Source organism: Lepisosteus oculatus, chromosome 12, assembly GCF_040954835.1.
Source record: "Lepisosteus oculatus isolate fLepOcu1 chromosome 12, fLepOcu1.hap2, whole genome shotgun sequence".
Classification (NCBI taxonomy): domain Eukaryota; kingdom Metazoa; phylum Chordata; class Actinopteri; order Semionotiformes; family Lepisosteidae; genus Lepisosteus; species Lepisosteus oculatus.
This window is the reverse complement of record NC_090707.1, coordinates 25,013,335-25,030,279: the sequence shown is the minus strand read 5'-3', so window position 1 is coordinate 25,030,279 and position 16,945 is coordinate 25,013,335. Positions and strand designations below refer to the sequence as shown.

The window sequence follows — 16,945 nt, the reverse complement described above, 5'->3', positions numbered from 1 at the left end:
TGGTTTTTTATCTTGCTTCCATTCTGTTCTTGCATGTAGTATCTTTTTATATATTGGGAGGACACGGAACTTAATTTTTAAAACACGCATGCCCTGAATGTGGAACAGTGGAATACAGTTTAACATAGTAAAGGAGAAACATTATATTAAAATACAACATAACTGTATACATAGTACATAGCATGTACAACTGTATATATCGTGTTCAATAATCTTGTCCCAGAGATTATAATCAAGAAATCAACATTAGTTATAACCAGAATTCATACTGTGTTTCTCTTGACTGTGACATCTTGCATATATGGTAATGAATAGTTTAGTCCTGTTATTGCACTATGTGAACAATTTGATTATCCAAACTGAAAAAAATTGATTAAATTTTATTTTATTATATCAAAACTTTAAATCAAACCCTGAATTCAGTGAAAAGTACAGAAAGTAGCCTACTGCCTTCACCTGACTAATTATCTACCTATATCAGAACAAGTCTGTCACTTCCTAAAATGAAAGTGAAGTTTGCAAAACATGCAGATTAAATATGTTTGAAAACTGTGGGGTTTTAATGATCATCTTCCATTATTTTTATGTTTGTCAAGGGGCAATAAAAATGTCTTTGTCCCATTTTGACTGTAAAGTGATTGTAGGCAGCTATTGGAATGAAACCTTTTAATACAGTAACTGCTAATTAATTGCAAATTACTGTGTGTCACCCTTCTGCCAGACCAAGAATGCATGTGTGAAAGTAGGATTAACTAATCACCAGAAAAGAGCCTTTTGGTCTTATTCTCATCACGACTCTTATCATTTTCATTCTTTGTGTGGCAGGTGTTTGAGTTCCTGATCCGTCTTCACTCCACAGAGGCGCCCCCTGATGAAGAGATCTGCCCTTACATTCGCACACTGCTGCACTTCGACACCAGGGAGTTCCTCAATGTTCTGGCACTGGTAAGAAAAAAAGTCCCAGTCTTCACTCAAAAGGGGCACTCAACATAGAGTGTGTAGGGTTAGTGAAAAGTCCAGATACAAAGAAGAAACTAAAGAGAAATCTATCATTTAAGTTTAAACTGTTAACCTTGACAAAACAGGTTTCACTGTGAGGACAATCTCTAAACTGACCTCACATTTCACTGATCACCTCACATTTTTTAACATTATGGACTAAAATAAGATTCTCCATACAACTTAAATGTAAATCCAGTTCAGATTCTACATATTTTATGGCAAACCACATCTGGATATTTTACAAATTATGCCTAAGTGAATCAGAAAACTATAGGTTAAGAGTAATTGTATATGCATACCAAGTATATCTGCCTTTTTCTCTGTGGTAATAATATCTGCTTTAATAAGAAAAAAATAGAAGGAAGCAGGATTTTTTTAAATTTTACTGTTTTACTGTATATTCATCAGCATCCTTGGGTCATAGCACTGTACTGTATTTTTTATATCTTGGGTTGTATTGTGCTGTATTTTGGTGTCATTTGACAGACTTTCGAAGACTTCAAGAATGACAAGCAGGCACTTGAATACCAGCAGCGAATTGTGGACATCCTGCTGAAGGTACTATTTAACTGTTGCTTTGTGTGTTATTAAATGGTGAAGTGACTAAGTTAGCAAGAAACTAATCACAAGAAACACATTTCAAGGGCCTATTCTGACTCTGTCTCTTTCTCTTTTTTGTTTTTATATCTATCCTCTCCATGAGCCAAAATCATCATTTTGCATGGATTTTCCCCATGCAGAGAGTAATTTTGTAAAAATGAAAAATAACTCACTTTTAATTTAATAATACACAGTGTTGCTGTGCTGTCACATTTGTAATGGATGAAACATGTACTAAATAAATAAAGCTCTAAACTTAAGAACAGAGTGATACTTTTTGTGAGTAGTACAAAATCAAAAAGAAGTACTAAATCACACTTTTGTGATTAAGAACTAATTGTAGCTATTTAATAATAGCCATAGCCAGGTTATTCAGTTATTTTACAAGAGACAAATTCTAAAACATAGAAAGAATAGAAATCAGTCATTCACAGAGTTATTGTTCTGAAGTTTGGTAGGCATTGATTTAAGTCAGCAATTGATGGTAAGTATTAAATTTGTCTGTCTTCTGCTCTGAAGAACTCACTGTTGTGACACCATAGCTTTAGTTAGTTTCAGAAGCTGTCAAAATGTTCAGTGACATTTTGACTGACATGTGCTACTCTTCCCATTACCCATGCATATTTGTACTTTAAAAAATGTGAGGTGGAAATGAAGCTGTTAAAAAAAAATGTTAAAATGTTGGTAGATACTTGCTGACACTTGCCCCTGTGCTTTTCACCACAATGAAGTTAGTGGAAGAGAATGAAAATGAGCACAGCTACTTAAAATTGCTCAGAATCCTGTTGATAGAGTCATTCTCACAGTAAAAAAGAGCCAGGATGTTAACTATAGTGTTTTACTGCTAAGTTCAGATCCTGGGTCAGCAATCACCGGGCATAAACTCTTAGCCAGTTGTTCATTTCTAAATGGTGGTCTTCCATCACCTTAGAGAGATATAGTATGTTTTGACAACTGTTGCAGTGGGGAGTAGTTTATGAAATGATTTGTTACAGTGATTTTTGCTTTGTACGTTTCATACTATTTAACTGATTTTTGTCCTATCACATCACATCACTGACTGTTTCCAGGTCTACCATCTGGGGAATCCTGTTCACACTTAGCTTGAAACATGACCAAGACAGATTTGTGATAGAACTCATAGTCTGTTGTCTTTGTGTGTTTATTTGCCACAAGATGTAGCATGGCTGTTTATCTGAGGGACATCAGCTACAGGGTTGCTAAGAAGCACTGAAGAAGCAGCTAGTTATCTGCTGTGTGAGTTGTGTGACTGAGGTCGTTGGAAGAGAATTTGTTTGTGTGCAGTTGTAGAGGTGGTGTTGTAGCCTGTGAATATTGTCAGGGGTCTGAGAAAGACAGACTTAAGCAGCAGATGTCAATGCTTAAGATCTGATAAGCCAGCAGTGTGGCAGTGCTAGACAGCAGACTAGATGTAGTCTGCAGGTGTCTGTGGGTGATTGAATGTACTGTATGCTGGGGAAATGGTGGAGAAGAAGCTTGACCTGGATGGCTGGGGCTGTTGGTCACAGACACTTGGAGGCATTACCAGTCTGTTTGTGTGTGAGAGTTAACATTGTGTGGAATGGAGGTCTTCCCTAGAACAACTTGTGAGATCTAGGAACTCCAGGAGGTTCCAACAGCCAGAATATTTTGACAGTGAAGCTCTGACAGAAAAGGGATTTTGGACTGCAACATGATTTCTCTCCTGTTTTGTCATGCCTAAGTACTTGTGAGCAGATGTAAGTTGAAAGATTGTGAAAATACAGTATGTGTGACTCAATGGTGTGGGGTGGGCTTGAAGGGCCACCCACTGATAAGTTGTGAACGTGTAGCTGTGAGACTGGTGAGCTCCCTAGACACAGAAAGGATGCGTTGCAGGTTATTCTCTCTTGGCTCTGCCAGCGAACTGCTTGTTGTGCATTTGTAGTTGCTGAGACCAGAGAGCAGGACACTCAGCTGGAGTCCCTCAGCCCTGATATAGAAAGAGAGAGATGTGAATTATACTCCTGGCTCTGCCGGAGAACGTGGGTGAAAACGAGAGAGCAAGGAGAGTGGGGTGAAAGACTCCAGCTCTGTGATGCAAAAGGTGACTGTGAGGCAGAGGTGGCCTATCCCAGGCAGAGGCGCCTGCCTTTCTGGCATGAGTTGCTTGTTTTTGTGCTGTTTTGTGCATTCTTGTGGGGAAAAAAATGTTACAAATGGGGGTTACAGAAATGGAGAATAAGCAGGAATTGACAGAGCGGATTAGTCAATAATAAAATAATCGCCATAGAAGCCAAAGAATAGATAAGATGCCTTCTAAGTAAAGCAGAATGCAATACAGCATACAGTTAAATCTCTGTCTCTAAAGGCCGTCTTTAACCGAGGTATCTTTTACTCAGGATACCTAAGTTCCCTAAAAACACAGAATAGCAGACGTTTTCTAGAAAGGTTCCAATACTTAGCTCTGATTGGGTTTTGTGTGGATGATCATGAAGTAGGGGCTCTCACCTGGCGTAAACTTCCTAGTCCCAACTCCTCCTGGCTCCTCTCTCTCTTGTGGTCTGACCTTCCCTTTTCCCTCTCTTTTTTCTTACCTCCTGATCTGATCTTATACAGCATGTTTCTGGACAGTTGACTGGTACTTAATCATTTACCCAGAACTTAATTAACAAAGGTAAACCAAAGTAAACTATGATGTTCTTTGATCACAGACTCTAGACCCCCTTTATCTCTGCTTTGAGTCTGGAAATCTTTACACTTCTAGGTGTTACACATCTCATCTGAACTCTGAGAGACACTCCCTAGTCACCTACAGCTGTAAAAATAGTTTGTTAACTGTGTTTAGGGGCTTTGAGTTATATGTAATGTACATAAAATAAAATGAGAATTAGAAGATCATGTAGAAGTCAGTTTGCAACAGACTCTCATGGGGTAGGCCTGTCTGAAACAATCTCCTATTAAAATCCCATTACATTTTTATAAACCATTTTTGGTAGAGAAAGTGGATATTGTTAAAGCCTGGCTGTATGTAATTGGAGTGTTTCACTTTATAAAAAATAAAATAAAATTGGTTTAAGAGATATGAACAGAGATATGATTTTAAGTCGTTCACATACCATTATTGAGACATCACTATAATATATTAAACATTTGTTTAAAGCAATAAGGCATGAATTTAATATGAAATTGTTATATACTAGTTTGATAATAATTAGTACTGCACAATGTAAAACACTCTGAAAATATTCAGCTGTTATAAAAAATAATGATTTTGTTTAAAAAAAATGTTTAAAAAAAGTTTTGGTTTCAAAAGTCACTTGTACTGTAGGTGTTTTTACTTTAGTTGTGTAATAACTGGCTTAAGCTCCCTGGTTTTTTCTTTAACTTTGTTAGATGTTATGATTTTCTTTGATATAGCTTACTTTTTTATTGTGATTACATAAATGCGAGGGAAAATGTACATAGAATCATCTGGCATATATTTATACTCTCGATTGTCTTCTTCAATCTTTTTAAAGAACTTCATTAGTTACTTTGTTGACAAGTCAGACTTCCTGTTTTCTGTAGCGAACATCAAAGGACAGAAACGATTTTTTAAAATTAAAGAACATTAGATAAAGGGAAGAGGGACAAATTAATCTCACCTGCCCGAAATAACTGGGGAACTTTCTTCTGTACAGGACTCATGATAATTACTCTAATTAACTTCTTCTCAGCTACTGAAAGAGCAGAGAGCAGACTGGGTTGTTTGGAACGTGCCCTTGAATCTGAATTAATGCTTCCTCTTCAGAAATCATTCTCTCACAAATAAGAGTACCTCAGTTTTCTGCATGAACTATCCTTGTCGATCTCACTGCTACTGGACCGATATTTGATCAGACTAAGCTGTTGAAGCGCTATTACTAAAGGTCATCATTAACCATGCAGCAATCCAATCTAATCAGCTCTCAGAAATGATTTTCCCCCTTCTTTTCTGTATTCAGTATTTTTATCTTCAAATACTGGGCTGTCGGACTTAAGGGTCACAAGATCTTCTAGTTTATGTCATATGTATGAGCTGTCAGCACTTTTTAATTGCTTTATTGAAGAAATATTAACTCTTTTTTGTGGGTCTTAAGACTGCTTAATCGTCCACATTAGAATTTTAATTAGCAACTGTACAGTACATCAGATGAATTCTGTATTTCTGGATTGAAAACATAATTTGTCTTATAATAGCTAAACTTAACATTTTTCCAAGATAACGTTATGTGAAATATCGTTACATCACTGCTTGTGCAGTAGAGATGTCCACAGGTGTACAATCTTTTGAATTTTTGTGGATTAGATGAAGAAGCAGTCACACAATACAAAAGCTTTACTCCTCTCACTTCTCTACTGCATGGCCTGTCAAGTCTGAGACCAGAACAGACCAGTGCAGACTGGTCCACAGACTACTGTAAATAACAGTTGACCATACAGTTTATTATAAATGTACCACTAAATCAATGGCAAAAATGTTTCCTTAAAATGATTTTATATTAGGGTTCTATTCAGTTATAGTAAAGCCCCAAAAGGCCCTTCATATCCCCATTTCTTAGTTCTATCATATGGTCATGTAGATAGATGTTGGATATCTGAGACTAAAGTGACAGTTAAGACAGTTATGGCAGTTGTAGCAGAAGCTGAAACAGTAACATAGTTAAGCATGATTTCTAAACATAGCATTTCCTTTTCATCATTCTTTTTATGAATACAGTGATTATATTGTTGATTTCAATTATTTTCTTAAAAGAGAAGCAGATAATATTGCAGAATCAACACCTGTAAAAAAGAACATTTTTAAAGAAATATAATAAAAAGGTGTGTTCCATTGCTACTAAAAGTCACTTAAACCCGTATTTCTAGGAATCATATCATAATGCTGATGGAACTAATTGAGGCTTGTGAAATACAGTACAAACCTCCAGTGGATATAGAAAGTCTACCCTTATAAATCATGTCAGACATTTTTCCCTCTTTAATGTGACCTTGCAACCAACAGAATTCAAGAGAAAAAAATGAATAGATAAATATTAGGAAAACTAATTGAAATTAAAAAACCTACAACACCCTGGTTGCATAAGTGTGCACCCCTCCCTCCAACTAATACCACTCCCCCCATTATTGATATCTGAAACACCCTGTCTCAAAAATAGGCGTTTAAATAATATTCACATTTGCTCATTCATATTTTCTATTTACTGAACACGTTGTGATATATAAAAATAACATTTTGACGGCTAATTTTGCTTGAAGAATTTAAAATGTCTGTACAGAAGTTTTATTTAAATGAGCAGAAAGTCACCTTGCTCTTACAAGCGGCTCTGTTAAGGAGAGTTTGTGTTAACACAACCCCCATTTTGGGTGGTTGGGCAGAGTGATGGAGACTGAAGACAGTAAATGACACCCGCACTACCACCTTTTTTCCCTCCCCCTGGTGTGGGATAATAATGTGCCAGCTGGCACGAAACATTCCCTCCTATTTTGGACATTTCAGCGTCCGAATCAAAGTGGGTGAGAGAGAGTAGGAAGAGACACAGAAAAAAGTGTATCCTGTCTTAATTTCAAATTATATTTTACTTTTAAAATGTTTAATTAAAAAGTAAAAAGAACTTACAGTTTATACAAAGACTCTAAGCTGATCACGCATAAGAAAAATCACCTGTTTTTCGACAATAAAAAGTGTTTTTAACACCCATTTTTTTGTTATGATTTCTCAATTTTTATCGAGTCCCTCAACTCACTAGTGATTATTTTGGAAACATTTTGACATGTTCCTTTTAACTACATTACTGTCGATGCTGTTGTAATAGACAATGAAACCCTCGGAGTTTGTAACGTAGGGCCCTCTGAAGGAGTTAAACTTTGATGCAGGACAAATAAATGTATTTCCCACAAGCTATACTGTAGTGGCTTTAAAACTATAGAACATCACGCTGTATGCAGGTGGCACGTCTTTGTTCAAGTTTTAAAACTACAGTATGGAAAAACGAGTTTTAAGAAAAAATAGGACATTTGATTGCTGGTTGCCTTTTTTTAAAGAGCAACAATGACAACACAGCATGCTACTGAAAATGCATCCCCAACCAAGCCGAACTGTCTATTCTACATAAACACAGCGGGGTGTAACACTCCTAGCCTCTGTGAGAAGTACGGAGTTGCTTGCTATACATATGCTCAGCTACCAAAATTTCCCTTTAGTTCTAAAATTCCATATTAATATTCAAGATTAAGTGGATTTAAACATGCACACTAGAGAGATTAAATGAAGTAATTGTTTCTCTAATAACCAATGCACCACAAATGCCACCTGTCGGTCATTTTGGCCAGCCAATCACGTACTGCAGTATTCCGCGCTATTCTGCAGAAAATTTCGCAGTTTTACCATGCATTTTGAATGGCTGCATCTGGATAGCAGAAGAACTGAAACCAAATGGATCTGAAGTTTGTTTCATTTCAAATTGTTTCAAAATGAAGCGATATGAATAAAATCACTGAAAGAAAATTTGTATTAATCTTACAGAGAAACACATAAAAAACAGCATATTATAAATTAAATACATTTTGTTGTAATTATTGTAGAGTTGTTGTGTGTGGTTTCCTTAAAGAAAAACTCAGACTTGTACAGGTATCAGCTTCAATGCAACTTGCAATGTATTTGCTTTAAAATATAATTTATTTTTTAAAGCCACTATGTATATTTTTCACAAGTATAAAATAAAATTGTTTTCTAATTCGTTTTTACACAATTACTAGTAATTCTGTAAACTGTATATGATGTAAAAAAATAAAAAAATCTATTAATATTTCTGTACTGTATATTGTAATTGTTGCAGGAATTTACTAATGGGTTTAAAAATATATTTTTATTATTATTAAAATAAGATTTGTGTGACAGTCACATTAACAATTCGCTGTGCCACCAGGTAGGTTTAACAGATTAAGTGCAGTTCTGCATTAGATTATTTGAAAAAATAAAAGAAGCATTACGCATTGATGGTTTCCTTACTGCAGCACTTTTGTGGTATGACACATTTTAAATGCCAAGTTTAAATTTTAAATCACACCCCTCGAGTGATTCAGCATCATGTCAGATCACCTTGACTTTTAAACTGTAGCCGAGGTATTGCTCAAGTTTTAAACATGCATCTCCCCTACTGCCTTGTAGGTTTCCGGAAAGCTTCTTTTATCTTTTAACTGTGATGTGGAGGGAAAGGTAATGCACTGAGCTGTTCTTCCTTGCAGTGAACTTAGTCAAATAAAGTAACTGTTGCACTGTTTCATGTTTGATTCTCTTGATTTTGATCCATTTCTTCTGGGTGTTGCCACAGACCTGAGTATGATCATTTGTGTCTAGGAAACCAAGTGTTAAGCTTAATGTCATCCTTAAGTAATTTAAAAAAAAACTCAGTTTTTCTGAAGACATGGTCAGTGTTACAGTTGAGAACTTAATCTGCTTTAAGATTAACAAAGGTCTTGAGGGAAAAGTAGCTGGAAAGGCTTGATCATCTTCTCCATGTTTCTTAAGGCTGATTTCCTGAATGTTTTAATCACTTCACTTATGATAGGATTAGGGTTATGATTTAAAATTAACTGATATTAATAGTTTCGAATAGCACAAGCTAAGGTTTTGAAGTGTGTGAATAGGAGAGGTTTTGGAAAAAGTTGGATGCTTTTTTCAAATTTGAGAAAAAATGTAATAGCAGTTCCATGTCTGCCATATGAAATCATGGCTTAACAAAAGATTGTCTAATATTTTAGTTAGTTATATTGTTACTGAAAGTTGGAAAAAATAGTTGTTGAATATACTTGTGAGACATACATTTTAGACTATGATGTGATAAGATGAAATGTATCACTAGGCCATGTTTTAGATTGTATGTCCAAAGTCCAGATAACCAAAGTCCAGAACTTACTGGTAGGTTAAGTAGCTTCTGGAAATATTTGCGCTGACATGAGTGTGTACATCTTTGTGTCTGTGTGTCCTCCGGTGGACTGGCTGGTTCAGGATATATTCTGTACTGCATTGCACCCCTGGCATGCTGGCATAGGCTCTAGATACCCCATGACCCTGTACTGGATAAAGCATTCAGAAAATGGATGGATGGGTTGTTATCAAATTGTGACTTTTCCATTCATTTTCATTTCAAAGTGTTCCAACCCTTTACAAGGCAAACCTAAACTAATTTTAGGTGCATTCAATTTCTATAATGATCCACAAAATTAGTTTCTTACTGTGTGCAGTAATAATGGTTTTCTTAATTTCAGAATAAAAACACCTTTTTCTGTGAGGTCAGGTAGTGAATTTCATCCTCTGACGGCAATTTGTTTTGTGGCATAGTCCAATACATCGATACAAACAAAGAAGACAAACATTACCAACAGAGAAAAATGTACAATAATGTTACAGGGAAAGAACATGGTACAGTAGTGTTAAAGCAACAATGCTCCAAAGATATCCCAAAAGGTGTTGTGGTGAGATGAGATGAAATTGGAACTTTTATTAAGTGTTATGTTTGGTGTGGGTCCCACATAGTGCATTTCCTATTCAACAGATCATGTCAAGCATGGTAGTGGTAGCATTGTGCTTTGGGGATGCTTTTTCCCAGCAGGGACTAGAAAGTTAGTTTTGATTGAATAAAAAATGGATGGAGAAAAGTGTAGGAAAATACTGAACTAAAACGAGGGTGAAAATTCACCTTTCAGCAGGAGAACAAAGCTGCACTTGAGTGGCTGAAGACTAAGAAGGAATGACCTTGATTCACCCAGTCCTGACTCAAATCATATTGAAAATCTATGGAAAGACTTTAAAAAGTGCTTTCAGTAAGTGTTCCCCAAAGAACGTGAGAGAGCTGGAGAAAATCTGCTAAAACTATAGCAAACCTTGCACCAAACCCATGTCCAAAGACTAACCCAAAAAGACTTGTAGCTGCAGTTACTGCCAAAGGTTCTTCCACCTAATATTGTGTTCAGGGTTCTGATTTTTTTATATAATCAACATATTTAATTTTTTCTCTTTTGTTTTTGCTGATTTACTCAAGTTAATGTAACTTAAGTCTCCAGTTTGAGGATGAAGGTTTTAAATAACAGATTTTAAGTTTGAAATATATATATAGGTTAAAAAAATGTATGGATTGTTTAATTTCACAGAAATGGGACAACATGGGAAGGGTCTGAATCATTTTGGGTTAGTGTAGATTGTAGACACTCAGGTTAGAGTCCTAAAGTATGACTGAAGTTTAAAATGAAGTAGATATTACGTTGTTATCAAAACTCACAGTGTCTGACAACACCTAAGTTGATTGACACTCTTTGTTAACCCTGCCCTTTGTCCTTTTCAGGTGATGGTGGAAAACTCAGATTTCACCCCCTCTCAGGTGGGATGTCTCTTTACCTTTCTGGCCCGGCAGCTGGCGAAACCTAACAACACACTGTTTGTCAACAGAAAACTATTTGACCAGGTAATTAGTGTTGACTCTCATCATCTGCTGGAAACTTTGAAATGGCTTAGAAATATTTTAGCTGTAAATCCTCACAATTCATGATGATTTGCTTGAATGGTACATCAGCTTCTTTAGCTTTACTCTGAAAGGATTTTACTTTCAAACATCTAGTTCTAAGGCAATTGTGTGTTGTCAGAGCTATTCAACAATTAACCCTGTATTTCTTAGTGACTAGTAACTTTATACAACAACCCCAAGTCCTTTTGGCTTTAATTTAAGAACAGTGAGAACTATGGGCATGCACAACTATTTGTTTTGGGGAGGAAAGAGTCCTTATTCTGTTCTTTGCGATTTGAAAGCTATATTTTTAAATGTGATCAATTTAGAATGATAATGGAACTTAATTGGACATTTTCTTTTTAACAGGTACTTGAATTTCTCTGCAGTCCAGATGATGACTCTAGACATACAGAGCGACAGCAGGTAAACACCATTATATTATTATTGTATTGTATTATAGAGAAAGTAACCGATTTGGGAGAAATAAATGTCATATTTGAATACCAAGACCCCTTCATCAACTTTCCAGGTGAACATAGAGGTAGTGGAAAAAAAATTAACACCAGAGTAAATGAGTGTTGCAGTATTTCTTTCCTGCTGGGATAGTTATCTTCTAGGACGACAGTCCTGTCATCCACAGAGCGCAGGTGGTTGACCAGTGGTTTGCTGAGCAGGACTCTGACGTTATCCATATGTCATGTGTCACCAGATTTGAAACCACTCAAACATTTGATTTCTCTAATCTTTACTTAGTTCTCCACTTTTATAAAACTGGTGATCTACAACAGCTGACCTAGTCAATAATCTAAACACTGCGTTGACTAGTACTTTGGATAAACTTGCACCCATAAAAACTCGATTGGTTTACTTGGCTCCTCTCCATGGGATTCACCTGAACTTCAGAATCTGAAGCTAGTTGCACGGCATCTGGAATGCTTAGGCAAAAAATCCTCCCTAGAGGTTCACACTCAGGTTTATAACAAACACATACAAGTCTACAGAGCTGCTCTAGCTTCTGCCGGATCCTCCTGTATCTCTGATACAGTTAGCTCAGGACTAGGAAAGCATAAAGCACTCTTCTCTGTCTAAACACCCTGACAACTCTGCTTTCTCTGCCACCCCTGACCTCTGTGTTACATTTTTGCATTTTTTTCAAAGATTAATGCTATACAACTACAATTATCTGAATTATGCCTCAACATTGCAATGAATTTGGACAACTCGAGCCATAGTTTTTCCGCTGACTTTCCCCCTGTACCATAGTTTTCTGAATTTAGCTAAATTAACTTGATCCGATAAATTTACAAAAATTGCAATTACCTGTAAAACAACTTCCTGCTCCCTAGATCCCATCCCTATCTCTTTATTGAAAGCTTGCCTTCCAGACATCTGCCAGTTAATTGTCAACCTTATCAACAGTTGCCTTTCCCTGGGTATGGTCCCTAATGCCTTAAAGACTGCATCTATCACTCTTATATTGAAGAAACCTGGTTTGGACCCTGATGTAATGAACTACAGACCAATCTCTAATTTACTATTTCTATTGAAAGTTGTAGTTTGGTTGCACATAGCCTACAAGTACAGATGATAGCCAATGACTTGTTTTGCCATTTCTGTCTGGCTTCCTCTCATATCATTGCCCCTCGGGGGCTATACGTAATCTTTTCCTCCTCTATCTTTGTGCTGTTTTGATACAGTAAATCATTCAGTGTTGTTCAGTCGCCGGCAGGCATTCTTGTCTATCAGTGGTCCTGTCTTTAACTGGTTTTGCTCTTATCTAATTGGCAGGCATCATTTTATGTGTGCCAGTCCTCATAATTCCCCCATGTCCCCAGTCAATCATGGCTTCAGGGTTCAGTCCTGAGGCTTTACTTTTTATTATTTATATGCTACCTCTCAACCAGATTATATGCAAACATGGTCTTCAATTTCACTGTTATGCAGATGAAACTCAGATTTATGTTAAAACCTCTTCCCCCTCCTGGTTTCCCCACCCAGTCACTTCTCTTGTTTGCGTGACATCAGACTGGTTGGCATCAAATTCCCTGAAGCTAAATAGTGACAAAAAATAAATTTTACTGGTGGTCAGCAAATCTCAGTTGGGTAAACTTAAGGATTTGACAGCAATGGTGGATGGTTTCCTTATTCATGCGTCAGCCATAGTCAGGAATCTGGGATTCACACTTGATCCTCTCCCGTCTTTTGAGATACATGTGAAAAATTTGATTACGACATCTTTCTTTTACCTTAGAAATATTACCTGCATCATGCATTTTTTATCAATGCCCAATGCTGATTTCCGGATCCATGCATTTATAACATTAAGGCTTGATTTTTCCAACTCCTTACTTTACTTTCTCCAAACTCTCTTCTCAACAAGTTGCAATATGTTCATAATTGTGCAGCTACACTACTTGCTCACATCAGACCCTGGCAGCATATCACTTCTAACCTTAAGTCTCTACATTGGTTGCCTGTAAAGTCACATACAGTATTCAATACAAGATCTTGATGCTGACTTTCAAGGCTCTAAACAATCTGGATATGTCGTAATCTCTGAAATCCTCCATGTTTACACCCCCCACTGCAGGCTCCGTTCAGTTGAGGTCGGTCCTCTTCTCACTGTCCCCAGGACTAAATCACGGACTTTTGTTTTCTGTCGCTGCTAGTGTTGTGGCACCGACCTTCCTCAGACTTTACGAGAGACAGCTTCTTCAGCTCTATTCAAATCTAACCTAAAAACTGATCTTTTTTTGGATAGAATTGTTGTCTCGCAGCACTGGGGCCCTGGGTTCAATTCTGGACCTGGGGTGCTATCCATGTGAAGTTTGTATGTTCTCCCCGTGTTGACATGAGAATCCTAAGGGTGTGTCCAAAGACATACTTGTACATTATTAGGTTTGTGGGAAAACTGGCCTTGATGTGAATGTGTGTGTGTGCTGTACCCTGCTTTGTGGCAGTTGCTTGCCGAGACAGGCTCTAGCTCCCTTATGACCCTGAATTAGATAAGATGGTTAGAAAATTGATGGACACATAATGTTACTTGCCTGGTAGGGACTGACCTCTGCCAAGGATTCATTAAACAAAAGTCAGAATTGATCTAAAAAAAATGATGTATTAGTGGATTCTTCAGTGTTGGTAATGTTTATATTTTATAAACCATCCCCAACGTAGTATTACCCTTTTTATCACAGTTCTCTGTTATTGTGCACCATATGTATATGAAATTTGCATCACAAAAGAATATTTCTTGTGGTAGATACACTGAACAGCTGTAAGAGAGGGCTCCCTGTAGAATTCTGATTGTGAAAGACTGCATGTTGAAGGGGTTATAAGAATGCCAACTACTAATTTTTGATTTTCAGTGAGGGTCTTCGTTATTATAGTTTCATAGTTACACTAGTGGCTATCGGCTCATGCCTTTATGTTTTGGATGCATATTTGAGATTTCTTAGTTCCTATCCAAAGGCAAAACAAATGTGCAGACGTTTTGTTTTTTTTCTAACTTGTGAAGGTCACATCTAATTTGTAAAAAACTATATAATTTTTCTAGCATTATTTCTTCAATGCTTGTTGCAGTGCAATCTCATGGTGATCATGAGACTCAAGTACAGTGTACTTGTCTGTAAAGCTTGTGTGAAAGGTATATAAAGGGATTATAGCAGTATATTCTAGGACTCTGTTGATGAGATATCTGAGTCTTTTTGCATGTGATCCAAGGTTCTACTGGAGCTGCTGCAGGTCGGAGGAGTGGCACAATTTGATGAGATCAGACTCATCATTCTAGCTGAAAAGGCTGAGTTGTAAGTATTTAATCCTCAAATTGCTTAATGAATGCCTTCTGTCATCTGTCTTGGATCTATATCTATCCCAATGCAGTCTATTTCCAAAAAAATGTACTGTATTATTGGGCTGTTAGGTGCAGGACATTATCTTTCAGCAGTGTAATTTGCACATAAACAATGTATATAGAGTTGCAGATTATGTACCTGTATGTCTGGCCTTTAAAAGCTTTTCATAAACTGCTATAAAGGTACTATATATTTGCAATTCTCATGAAATAGACCTTCTAGCGTTCATATTAATGAAGTAGTAATTTTGAATATGTTCCTCAGTTTTGCCCTCTGCTGGGTTCAGTCATGAATTATCATGCAACATTAAGGGAGGATTTAAATGAACTCATTGTTGCTTGGTGTTTAACTTGGAGTATTGTGTGATACAACAATATTTCTCCTCTGCTTAAAGGGGAATTGCAGCGCTGTTTTTACGTTTGAGAGTTATAAAGAATTGGCATTGATTAGTGTATTTCAAACCACAATGAAAGTAGAATGAAAGTACAGAGTACACACTAACATGTAAAACTTCCAATTTACCCAACAAAATAGTCTAAGTTTCCAAGTATGTGCAGCACCACATTGCCATCATTGTCTGCGATTCACAACAAAGCAACAAAATGTGAACCAGCCCTATTACATTGCAACAAGCAGGCTTGTGAATACATCTCTTTTAATCCAATAGAGATATTGCTCTTAATTGTAAAAACACATATTTAATGCAAATATTAATTTAGGTATTAAACATAATTATGATCCAATATATCACTTAAATTATGAAGATAGATTTTTTTCTATTTTTCTGTCATGCACTGATATCACCCTCTCACTGCATTCCCTTTTAATTGGTTGCTTTTTATAAGCAAAAATAGTAGGAATGAAACCTGATTTGAGCAAAATGTATGGTTCAGTATCTGTAATGAAAATATATAATATTCATTTATATATTAGAACTATCAGGCTTTAGAATCTTGTGAACTCCAAAGCAGAGAAAATTGACAATATTTACAAATATACTGTATATAATGTTATGAAACCAACAAGTACAAGGTGACATGCTTTATCTAGACTGCCAATTGGAATGTATGCAATTGAATTTAACATATGGATTTCTAGATGGTAATGCTGACAACTACTTACCGTACTTGTTAACTCTGAATGCAGATCATGTTGGAACAATTCTGCAGTGGAATTCCTGCTGCACAGCCTGTACTTATTTGCATGTATATTGTGCTGAATCTTTTGTTGAGAAACTTGTTGATGGGACCAACATCGGTGTCCATGTTTATCTGTTGGCAAGTTTAATATCCTTTGGAGTTTGACTTTCTGGTGACCCAATCCTCTGTTTTGTATGCAACCACTGTGTTCTGAGGATTTAAAGGATTAACAATGTTGGAGAAAAATGTTCCCTTTTTTACAGGAATAAGTGAGTAGGAAGGGCTGTTTAACGTCCTCTCTCTCTCATCCATTGGAATCACTGGTGGTTTACCACAACACACAGTTGTCATACAGTACAGTTCTATATACAGTACAGTGTCATACAGTACAGTTGTACAGTACAGTACTATACAATACTTTCACAAACATAACAATTTTCTGCTTCATTTGAAATGTGTACAATTTTGCTGTACTGTCAAAGAATTTATTTTGTTTCCGAGATTTCATATCAAGTCGAGAAATTGGGACTGTAGTTTCCCTTTAAGCAGACTGGTTACAATTACACAATAGAGTATTAAGAAAATAGATAAATATAGCAGGATAATCAATTATTAAAGTAAATAAATATAACCCCAAAATTTCAAACACATGCCAAGAATATACCTGAGTGGTTGGTGTAGTTTGAGACACCTGAGCTCTTAATTCTCTATTACAGCTCTGGTGCAAGACTAATAAATACAAGGCAAACTAAAAAAATAATAATTAACAATAACAAGTACTAGACAACACACCACGTTACACACATATAACAAGTTACAATTTACACCATTTACAAACAAGAGGTCT

At 36.4% G+C, this 16,945-nt stretch overlaps 1 protein-coding gene across 1 annotated transcript in view; it reads left to right on the top strand.

Moving 5' to 3' along the window:
- Positions 1-16,945, top strand: part of vps8 (VPS8 subunit of CORVET complex) — a 372,860-nt gene that overhangs the window by 109,265 nt on the left and 246,650 nt on the right. The window contains exons 26-30 of the mRNA XM_069196707.1: positions 826-945; positions 1,489-1,560; positions 10,947-11,066; positions 11,475-11,531; positions 14,829-14,911. Of these exons, the coding sequence (XP_069052808.1) occupies positions 826-945; positions 1,489-1,560; positions 10,947-11,066; positions 11,475-11,531; positions 14,829-14,911 (452 nt within the window). The remainder of the gene's footprint in view (positions 1-825; positions 946-1,488; positions 1,561-10,946; positions 11,067-11,474; positions 11,532-14,828; positions 14,912-16,945) is intronic.